Below are 12,199 nucleotides of genomic sequence, written 5' to 3' on the forward strand. Positions count from 1 at the left end.
CAAGTTCATTTCAGGTGTTCTTTTTAATGTGGCCATAATTAAATTTTAAATTACACATGGCTGACATTATATATTATTGAACAGCACTAGTCTAGGTAAAGGCAAGGCCTTGAACATCAAGTTTTACCTTTGTTCAAAAGTAAATAGCGAGCCACTAAAATTTAACATTGTACACATTAGCCATTTTTTTATGGTAAAAGAAAATATTGCAGCATTTGTAAAAATAAAAATAAGACTGCCCTTTAAAGGTTAAAAATTTAAATTAACAATGAGTCGAAGTAGAAATAAAGTTACCTCCCCTCACCCCCTCAAAAAAGGTTTCCAGGCCTGTAAGATTTGACTAGTTTACAATGGCTGTAATAATAACAGCTTCAAACAAGTTTCTACTTTTGGGTGTATGGCAAAACATTTATAAACAGTCCTATTTTGACCACTTTTTGCATTTATTCCTTCCTTTGACAGTCACAGCTCTCAACATCTCATTTTTCCACAAACCAATAAAAATGTCACCACCATCTAATACCAGCTGCCCAAACCAGAAATGATTACTGTATTTTTTTCAGACTGTAAGACGCACCCTTCCAATTTGGGAGGAATAATGGTTGTTAATACTGCTGTTGAGTTATTTACATTGATGAAATGTTATGTTATTTATGTTAAGTATTTTACCACATTTTTTGCTTCAATTTTTTTTCCTATTTTCCTCTAAAACCTAGGTGTGTCTTATGGTCCAAAAAATACGGTGTACTAAAATTCCACTTTAACTTTACTCCATTTAAAGACCTCTTCGAATTCCACCTAATTCGTTTCAAATTTTCCTTAATATTTCACCCCATTCCTAACCCTACCTAAGGGCCACACAGCTAAATAGAGTAGAAATAGGAATTCATTTTGGCCTCTACTGGGACTCTCTGGCTCATTTAATTTACTTTCATGGTATTTAACTCCCAAATTGTGTCTCTAGCTTAGATCTTCCTCAAAATACCTCAGAATTAGAAATCCAACGCAGCTGCTAGAAACATCCACTTGAATATTCCATTGGCATCCCAATCTCAAAATGTCCAAAAATCCTATTTATCATCCTTCCCAAGTTGTTACTTATCACCTATTTTACAAATGTTGGGATTGTCAGAGTTCCCATAATAGAAAACTGGACAATTTGTTTCTCTATATCCAACTACTCAAATCCTTCCCATTTTATCTAAAGATATTACTCAAATCCTTTCCTTTTCATCCCAACTCTCACCTAAACTCCCTTTAGCAACCAATATCCAAACTTCGTGTGATCGACGAAGCCTTCAATGATCTGATTATTGCCTTTCTTGTTTCTTATACTCCATAATTCAGTTATAAAAACTGCTTGTAGTTTATAAATGCACTAGGTTGTTCTTCATCAATCTATCTTTTTAAATGTGCTCTCTATGCCTAGACAGCTGCCTCTCCAGTTTCGGGGGAATGTGGTCTCAAGTGCCCACTCACGAAAGAAAAAGTAAATCTAAGCACCCAGAGATGCTACTGGTTTTAAAATCTAAGAGTCAACACAATGAGTTTATCCCACAGTAAAGGATCTTAGGGGCAGAAATCTACCATCAGGATGCATTTCCAGTCATCAATATTCTCCAGTGGGGCTTAGAGGCAGCTAGCTAGCTAGTCATGCATACTAGACCAAGAAAATGAGTATCCTTGACATTGTTTCTTTAAACTGTAACTTCCGGTTCCTATTTTCAGTTCTTTTTATTATTAAATTTATTGGGTTACCTGTTCCTAAACACCCTTTCCAAAACTGGCTTTCAAAAATTCTGCTTGATTTAGCATCTTCTGTTGAGTCATCTGGAAGAAGTGATTTGCTGAGGTAAGTCTAGGGGAAAAAAGGGGGAAGAAGCCATGTAGGTGACCTATAGCAATGTCACTAGAAGCAGGGAGTGCGACTGCAAGGAGGATAAGGGAAATGTGCTGGACACATGCTACATCAAAACACTGTTCACTTGGAAATCACAACTTGTCATCCAAACACTGAACACCATACAAGGAAAATGTAACAAAGTCCATTTTTATCAGGCGTCAACATTCTCAAGATATTCAGGGATCCACAGACCAATGAATATGAAAATGGATTGTGTTAATAACTCAGGTTCCATACATTAATTTTGATGAGCTCATCATAAGAACAGAAGCTCCTCTGGGAACTCAAGGTAAAGGAGACTTACTGTATCTATACTAGGAAGAGTTTAATGTTGAATTGAATGAAAATGTGGCTCGGCTGTCTCCTCCATTTAAGATTATAGGTGCCTCTCTGCTGCCTCAAAATTTCTTCTGCTCTTTTCTCTCACTGTATTTTCCATTCTATATTTTAACTTATCTGCCCAATGTTCTTCCTCTAGACTGTAACCATCTAGAGAAATGTCTTTTCAACCTTTCCATCCCTAATATATAACAGTGCTAGGTCTACTAATTCAGACATATCAAGTCATTGTCTTCTTTTAAATCCTCACCTGAGGATACATTTATTGATTTTAGAGAGAGGAAGTGGGGTGTGTGTGTGTCTGTGAGAGGTGGGGAGTGGGGGGGGAGAGAGAGAGAATGAATCATCAATGTGGGAGAGAAACAGCAACTGAACCCTAAACCCACTACATGCCCGGAGAGGGGATCAAACCCCAACCCTTCTGGTATATGGGATGACACTCCAACCAACTGAGCCACCCAGCCAAGGTTCAAGTCTTCTTTGTAGCTGATAAAATTATCAAAAAAATCTAAACCAATGCCACTCAAAGTAGCCAGTCCATAAGCTATTTGTTTATGATAAAGAGTTTGAACCAGAATGTGTAGAAGAATGGTCTCCTTTTGTCTAAGAAAGTCTTGCTGTGAAAAAAAAAAAGTCTATCTAAATTAAAGAGTGTTTTAGTGATGCAGCTGATTTACGTTCTTGCCTCACTTTGATCCAAACATTGAAGAGTTAGAAAAAAGACACTTTTCTTAAGGAAAAGCAAAATACTGAGGAATGGATGGTTAAAATTAACTTTAGGGTCTTTATCCATCTTTACAAGACACATATATTTACAGATCATCCCCAAAATTAAACTAAAAGCACCTATTTTCACTGATTAAAAAAAAAATAAAGACACAGGGCACTTAAAACGTTTTTTAAAAGCCAAGACACATTAAAAAAAAACCTAATAAATTTTTAATTTTTTCCTTTTTTGTAACAGGACAAGTAACAGATTACATCAAACTTCAGAACTTCTCAAATACCTAGTTATTATACACATTCCCATCTGTCTTGCAGGGAAGGATCTTGGTCAGTTTAACAGTTTCAGGTAAAATAAGCTGCATAATAGTATATATTACAATAATAAATGTACAATGTTTACATGAAATATGTTTTAGAAGCAAGATAAAGATGCATCTGCATCAAAAGGCGACCTTTTAAAATGCCACAACTATTTTTTACATTCACTCTTGCAACAGGTCACAAGATGGGGTCACTAAGCTCAGATAAATCACTATGATGCACATAAAATGGTTATTTTATATATTATATATATTTATATTTTCACATTTTAGCATCTGAGACATAAACAGAGAATTTAAAATTTATTCTCTTCAGATAACAAGTCATTTTTTATTTCTCATAAACATGGTGCCCACAAAAGCACACAGGTAAGGCACAATAGGGTTTTCTGTTACAGAACAGTGTGCATCATGTTTACTTAACCAGGAAACGTGCATTATCTGTGCAAGTTCATGCTGCAAACCCAACACGCATACAATTAAAACCAAACAGAAAACTGAGCTTTAAACAAAATCAAAATTGGTACAATTTCAGCTGCTTCACATATTCATTTGAACTGACAATGATAGATCAACTGTTTTTTTTTTAAAAAAAGTCATTACATTACAAGTAAACTTTGTTCCACAACTATTTTAATCTGAAATCAAAAACCATAATAAAGTAACTTTACTGAAAACAAAGCAAATATTGAGACACAAAGCAATGGTCACTCGTGCATTTACTATATTGCAAACTTCCATGACCCAAAATTGTAAATATGATTTTTCAAATACACATTTTGCTAAACAACGAGCCCTGCTTTAACCTTGACATACAACAGGGGAGCTAACATTTTATTAAATTATAAATAGATTGGGAAAATTACTTAATCCCAATAATACTACATCATAGACCTAGTATTTATAATAAATACAGCTTTTCACAAAATACTTTTCCAATATCTGCCAATTGCTTCTTTATTGCTCACATAAATTTGAATCCATTAGAACTAGTATCGAAACTTTCACACAAAATCATACTCAAGACTTTTTTATATAAAACCTATAAAAGATATTTGAAACTTGTATCTAATACTTCCAGGTGTTTGGCTGTTTGATCTATGTGATAGTACAGCCATATGTATATATATATGTGTGTATATATACACATACACATACATATATATACACACATTCACACATATATACACATACATATATACACATTAGATTATGAATAAAATAAGAAGCTTATTTTACTGCTTTAATGCAGACATCCTCACAAAACAAGACTACTTTCGCCACCACCAGCATTTATACATATATACAAAAGCCAGTTTAAGTACATGTACATCCACTTAAATGTAACTACTAAACCCAAATTAGTTTTCCCATATTCCAGCTGTTGCAAATGACTCTCTTACAAGCAATAGAAACCTAAGGTTAAATTGGGAAATGAAGTGTTTTACCACATTAGCCTGTAAGGAACTATGCAGGTTACTGTATGTAAGAATTTACAATGTTAGTTCACAGGAAATTATGGAAATACAAGAAGCCTCTTCACCATGCTTTTGTATGGTTATCAAAACACTTCTTGGTGCAAAAATACCACCACCACATCTGAAAATACATAGTAAAGTCAATGTTCCTCATGCAAAACTTTAAATGCATTGGCTTAAATGAGCTCCAAAAACTGAATGAAACCATTATTTACCTACTCAGCATTGCTGCGTCACTGCTAAGTCCCTTTGGAACCTTAAGATTTCTGGAACGTTCAAACAGAGCTGTATTCAATAAAAATATTACATACAAAAAGCATTTTAAAAGGAAGACAGGAAGCCAAACAGGAATTTTCGAATTTTCCTATTGTAAATAACAGTCCTAGGAGTAGAAGCAAGTCTTTTCATGAACCTCCTTGAGAATTGGTTAGGCCAGTCCGCAGACGAAGATGAGACATAGAGTTCATGTGTTTATTTGATGGCTTCAAGGGAGTGTTGCAAGTAAGAGCATGGGGAAAGCGATGGTGATATCTGTCTAGTCGTAAATATTTTACTGTAACCAATTTTCCTGTTGTAAGATAAAAATAATATTTTAGATCTGTAAAAATATGCTTTATAATTTATAGAAAAACTGTGGTAAAAAAAAACAAATAAAATGATCCAAAGTTATTACTCTAAAAATGCTAACTTGAAATTCTTTAAAATCTGGTATAGTTTAAATAGTAAGACATAATTTATCTCTTCAATATGTTTATAATACTCAAATTTCTTACCATCAAACCAAGAGCCATGCAATGCCTTAAAAGCTTTTCCAGCATATTCTGGAGACAGACATTTAACATATACGCAACCCTGTAATATTTTAAAAAAGAAAAAGAAAAAAAGAATAGTCTTAGTTTTAACAGCAACAGACTCAAAACGTAGAATTCAATAGTAAAAGTTACTTTACCTCACGTGAATTTTTGTCTACTGCAATATGAACAATGCCATCATTATCACTGCATTTTTCTAAAATTGCTTCTTGAATTGCCAAATGCCACTGATCCCCTATTTCCCTAAAAATTAATGAAAACAAAAATCAACAACCATATTCCTACTCAGTAAGGAGTCATTTGCCTCTTAAAACATATATATCTTACTAGAATGGGGATAGTTTAAAAACTACATATTGAACCTCAGCCCTTTTCTCACCTTCCAGTGTAAGAACACACAGAGCTGAAGCAATAAAGGATTAGCCCATGCTAGCACAAATGTGCTGTCATTTTTATGTTTAAAATACTACATACCTACAGTCATTTCCTTTTTCTTTCTACAGAAGTGTTAATAAGCACTTTAATGAGTTGGAGTAGTCTGGTAAATGCTGAATATTATTTTATTTTCAAGGACATTTTTAAAGCCCCAAACTTAAGAAAAATTCTTAGTAAATACAGTAAATCCTCACTTAACATCATTGATAGGTACTGTGACTTTAAGTGAAATGATGTACAACAACCAATTTTACCAGAAGCTAACTGATACATACAGGAGTTAAGTTACTACAAATCTCAACAACGTTGCAACAAAATGACATTGAACAAAACAACCTTATTCAAGGACCTGCTGTAGTGTATTCTGAGATTCTCTTCTCCAAATAATTAGAGTGATACAGGACATTTTGCAGAAAGAGCTGCATCCCTAGTAAGAAAGCTTTAAGATATCCTGCTGCACGAATGCACATTTGTGATACAGATCATGAGGCAGAAGGGAAGATGGCTACACTTTCAATGGTAATCTTCACCTTAGATAATAAAATACTGGACTGGCATTGATTTCCTAACCATTAAGGTATGAGGTAAGACTCCCAACAAGATTACCACCTTGCTGATTTTTTCTATATCTGCAAAACAGAGGCTGTGTATTCCCCATGCTTTTGACTTTCCTGTCACTTATTTGGAATCTCATCATATCAACTATTTCTTGAAATAAATGAGTTATTAGGTGGAACTTACAGGTATTTTTATTAAACAATTTCCACTGTGAGGATTAAAAAAGAAAAACAAAACCAGAATCTGTCATATCATTGAACAGGTAAGTAGCTGCCTCCAAGAAGCAAATTCTAAAGATTATAGCAGTTTCTATGTGAAGTATTATGGATTATAAAGCAGAAACTTTAAACTGTGCTATTCTCTGGATGCATGCACTGCTGTAATTATATAGACAAAAAAGTTTCTCAAATATCAAATGGACAGAAAAGTTTCTTAAATACCACGCGGATAAACAAGGCTGTAGAAGAGAAGGTATGTAACATCTTTGTAGAGATTTTTTATAGTAAGATTAGAAATTTAAAATAGCAGATATTTTTTATCTCTACTGCCAAACGAGGCAAAGAACACTGGCAAATGACTTACACGTCTAATAAAGAGTACTGTCTGTATGTGTGTCATTAGTTCGACCTGAGCATTGGTCTGCCATGGAGATTCACAGTGAATACAAATCTACAAAAGTTTTATAAATCATTGTATATCTGTGCCTTTTGGCCAATCCTTTGATTGGAATATAACAAAAGAAAAATATTAACATTTCTATAGTTAGAGAATGAGGGAAAAAAAGACATCTTTCAATTACAGACATAGCATAATACTGATTTATTGGCCAAATATTCCAAATAAAAATTACATATACTCCTGATCATAACACTTACATAACTGGATCAAACATATTTCGAATCTTGAGACACGGTGTCAGACTGTTTGGTGGTGAATTTCTTCTATCTAAATGAAATGCTACAAAAAACAAATTAGTTTTACTATTTGCCATTATTCCCTTTTATTGAAAAGGTATTCACTCATTCAGTTCATTCAAAAATATCCACTGTGTACTCTTACTATGAGGCAGACAGAACCCTGGATGTTAAGGCAAATAAGAGAGAGTTGTTGCTCTCATGCATGCATTGCTCTACAGTTTAGAGGGGGAGATGTGAAACAGTGTCACCAAAGAAATCATAATTGTGGTAAATTCTAAAAAAGAACAGTACAGAAAGCTGTCTAAGTAACTTAAGCTTAAGTCTGAAAGTATCAGATAATACTTCATCAAGGCAGTGAAATTTATGCTGGGACCTAAAGAATGAATAAAAATAGGCAGAATGAAGAGAGGTGTAAAGGACATTGCAAGGAAAGGTGATATAGCTTGTATACCACCCATGAAGCAAGTAGAAGCTTGATCTATTCAAGTCATTAAAAGCCATTGTGGTCAGAATAAGGACAACAGAAAGGTAAACCTGAAGAGAGAGATGTCAGATTGTTCAGGACCATGCAGACCACATTAAAGTATTTACACATTACCATAAGGGCAACAGAAAGCCACTCAAACATTTTCAGGAGAGGAATGAATAATATGATTAAATCTGTCTTTTAAAGTTACTAATTTTAAAAATAGTCTGCCATGTGGAGAATCACTTAGGTATAAGCAAAAGTGAACACAAGGAGACCAATTAGCAGGTTATTAGAATTGTCTAAAAGGGAAATGATAATAATTTGGATAAGACAGCCCAACCTTGCATGTGGAAATTAGTGGATAGCATTGGAACATATTTTGGAATACATCTGATGTGATTCATTTAAAGAACTGCAAATGGAGGGGGCTAAAAGAGAGGTTATGGGTGACTCCCAGATTTATGGCAGAACCAACTAAGGAGAGGTATCATTAACCAGACAGGAGGAACACTGCAGGAAAGGTCAGTTTGCAGAGAAAAGATACTGAGTTCACACACATGTTGAATTTGTGGTGCCCCTCCCCTAGTCGAGAAAGTTAAGTATATTGCTGGGTTTAAGAATCTGAAAACTGGAACAGAAGACAGTTCAAGATATAAATTTGGGAGTTATCAACATATATACAGTAAATGAAGCCACAGCATGAGATCATCTAGGGAGACAGGAAGAATGAGAAAAGAAGATAATCTTGAGATGCTTAATACCTAGAGGTCCAAGAAAAGAAGGCTGAAGAAATGATTCGAGGTACAAGGAAACCAGAAAAAAGTGGCAGCCCCAAAACCAAAAGGAAGTTTCTAGGCAGGCTAAATTGTTAACAGTTCTAAGTAAAATAAGGACAGAAGAAAAAAAAAATCCACCAGATTTACCAATGTGGAAGTTTGAGAGCTGTTTCTTTAGAATGATGGAGATGGAAAACAGATTGGAGTCAGCTGAAGAATAACTGATAGGTGAAAAAGTAAAGTTTGTGAGTAAACTATATAATGCTATTTGGCTGTAAATAGCTGAGATACAGTTAATAGCTACAGGAAAATATAGAGTTCAACACCACCATTTTAAAGATGAGAGAGACTACAGCCTGTTTAAGAGCTGATGAAAAGATCCATCAGTGCCCTGGCCTAGTGGCTTAGTTGGTTGGGGCAACATCCAGAAAACCAAGGCTGTGGGTTCGATCCTGGTCAGGGCACATACCTGGGTTACAGGTTCAATTCCTAGTCAGGGTGCATATGGGAGGCAACCAATCTATGTTTCTCTTTCTCTCTCTCCCTCTCTAATCAATAAATGTAATCTCAAGTGAGGATTAAATTAAAAAAAAAAAAAGATCCAATGAAAGCAGGAATACAAAACAGTAAGGGAAGAGTAAGGGAAAACAGTACAGGGTCCAGCACAAATTAATGCCCCCTTTTTATTACAAAATCATAAGCATGTAGTTCTGTCACATAACAATACCACATTCAAGTACACCATATCACATTTTAGGTGAAATGTTCAAATTAAAACTTTGTAAGTTATTACACCCATATTATTACCCTACCAACCACACACACTCTAGCAGGCATTACTTCTGCCAGACCCTGTACTTGAGAAGACAAGGTAACAACTAGGGTCTCTGTTAAATGACACAGCTCCTCAATTCCAATATAAAGTGAGGATGAGTACAGATTCTGGTAATTTTATGGATTTGGTGATGGAGATCTGAGGTAGGTACAATCTCACAGCTTCTACTTGAGTCGTCAACTTAGAATCAAGAAAGAAAAAAAGGGCAAAGGTTTGGAGAGGGGAAGAAATCTAAAATTGTTATTGAATAGAGGAGGAAGGTGAAGTGACTAGTAAAATATGGTAAGAACATTCAAGTCTGGTAGTGCTGAGCACCTGATTGAAGTTAACTGTTTAGGAAGATACTAGTTAGCCAAGTTGTATGATTTTTCTCCTGCTGTGCTCAGTCACTTGCACATAGACAAGCAGAAACAGAAAGTTTCACTCTTACCTGGAATTTAGCAGCATAAGATGAAGGAGGGGTAATGACCTAAGGATACTAGCTGGAGAGTGACAGAAAGATGAATCATGGAAGCTAAAATGGACAGGAAAAGAAGATAGGAAGAAGAATGAATAACTGGAGAAAGTAGGGACATTAAAGAAATGAGATTCTGAGGAGTTTAAAAAACCCCAAATATATAAAGCAGGAAAGTTGAAAGGATGAGTTTATGGTTAAAGACCAGAGTGTATCAATTAAAGATTTCAAAAGTATCTAGTGATAAGAAATATCTGGGGTGTGATGTCTTCGGCAATGCCTGACATGGGGAGGAGGAAATGTCATTGAATATGAAAAATCTTTGTCAAACCACAGATCAAGAAAGTCTGTGAACCTCTAGTACCTTTCAGACTTTTCTAACAGTGTATAGGTTCTGTTCTTAGGTGACCTTTTAGTTGCAGGCAATCTGACTTCCTTTAAATTTTGGTATTGGCCTGAGAAAGCAGTGAATGAGTCAGAGGAGAAAAACTCATACCACCTTATGCTAGCTTCGACCCAAGTTTCCACAAAATAACAGAGCTAGGAGTAGCTATTCCTGCTCACTTCTAGTCAGAAAGTAGTTCTAAAGATCAAACTGATTTTAGATGCTTTGGCCCCCTAACCAAATTGTAATCACCTCCTGGGCCAAGCAGGGGTACTGTATTTACTGAATGATACATCTCAAATATCTCAGAAACCACCTCGGGATCCTTCCAATGCTGTTTGTTCCAAACACATCTGTCAGAGCATAAATAGTCCTCTGGCTCTGGTACTGTTTGATTTTTAACTGGTGCTCTAGAATACCTTTAGAGATACTAATGTTATATAATCATCTAATTTATATATAACTGTCTTTTAGAAACTAAACTAATTCAGTAACATCAATTATTTAGCAGTTACTAGGGAAAATACTATTAAATGATGACAGCTTGTAATGGTAGTGAATTCATAAGACTACTGTAATTACCAACCCTCCAACCATGTACCTTTTAATTAAATAATGGCATTTATAGGGGGAGAAACATTAAGCTTATTCCTAAGTTAAACTATCTTTTTACATAAACTACCAAAACTCTCAGTATACAACCATATATATACAGCATAACAATTCTGTTCAGATATATTTAAAGAAAAGCTACATTCATTTTATGTGTTAATTTTTTCAAAAGCTAGCTCAGAGTCAGCTATATTCAGATAGACTATACACTTAGTGGCATAAAATATAATGCTCAAACAAAATTCTCTATATTAGAGCTATATGTTCTTAAAATGGGGCAAAAGATGTACAGCTATCATTAAGGAATATTAGCTTCCTGTAACAATTCCTATTATGATAAAACTCTTAAAAGATTTCCAATCTCTCTCGCGGCAAAGTCTATAGACTGTTTTATCATCATAACCATCTGAAAACTGAATGGATATACTTCAAACAAATAGCTACTAAGTTCTACCTAAGGATATCCTGCCGTCAGGAACTAACTCAGTAACAGGTATCTTGTTTTACTCTCAACTCCTTTCTAGATTCCAAAACCCTGTAACTGTTTATCAAAGATTGTTAAGTAAAAGGAGGTTAAATGTACAATTCTTTACATAGCCCATTTAGAAACATTCTAATTAAGATAGCGCAGTACTTGGCATTTAGTTTATGAACATTTAATACACTGGAACTGGAACCCTGATAAAATACTAACATAAAAAGTAGTATGACACTTTTAAAATCTTCTATCAATTTATGTTAATATTACCACTACTATAACTGATAAATTTGTATTATATCACTCTTGTACAGTCCTGGCTACAGAAAATGACAAAGTAAAAATAACAGTCTGTGGTTTTAAATCCTAGAGTTTATAGAACATCCAATTTAACACACTTAATAAATCATATCACTAATATATAAGAATAAGATGGATTATTATTTGGTCAAGAAATTATCTTCAGATTAGTCTAAAAAAGTCTCACATTTTAAAAAATAAGACAAACTATAATGATTAAAAAATTCCTAAGAACAAAATATGGCCTTTTCTAGAACTTCAAATGCATACATGAGTACCAACTGCTGGCTCTATGAAGAGATCAGGCTAAGACTCCACTTATAACCAGGCATCAAGGCAATCAGATATGAAGTGGCTTTGAATTCTCCGTTCCCAATGTCAAAAGGCCCTTCTACATGCACC

At 34.5% G+C, this 12,199-nt stretch overlaps 1 protein-coding gene across 1 annotated transcript in view; it reads right to left on the reverse strand.

The window, feature by feature from the left end:
• Positions 1-3,165: 3,165 nt before the first annotated feature.
• LEMD3 (LEM domain containing 3) overlaps positions 3,166-12,199 on the reverse strand; it is a 57,872-nt gene continuing 48,838 nt past the window's right edge. Inside the window, exons 10-13 of the mRNA XM_045829670.1 lie at positions 7,447-7,528; positions 5,716-5,821; positions 5,540-5,618; positions 3,166-5,334 (exon numbers count right to left, since the gene is read on the reverse strand). Coding sequence (XP_045685626.1) covers positions 5,171-5,334; positions 5,540-5,618; positions 5,716-5,821; positions 7,447-7,528 — 431 coding nt within the window. The 3' untranslated portion in view covers positions 3,166-5,170. The remainder of the gene's footprint in view (positions 5,335-5,539; positions 5,619-5,715; positions 5,822-7,446; positions 7,529-12,199) is intronic.

Source organism: Phyllostomus hastatus, unplaced genomic scaffold (assembly GCF_019186645.2).
Source record: "Phyllostomus hastatus isolate PE091 unplaced genomic scaffold, TTU_PhHast_1.1 phas_scaffold_93, whole genome shotgun sequence".
Classification (NCBI taxonomy): domain Eukaryota; kingdom Metazoa; phylum Chordata; class Mammalia; order Chiroptera; family Phyllostomidae; genus Phyllostomus; species Phyllostomus hastatus.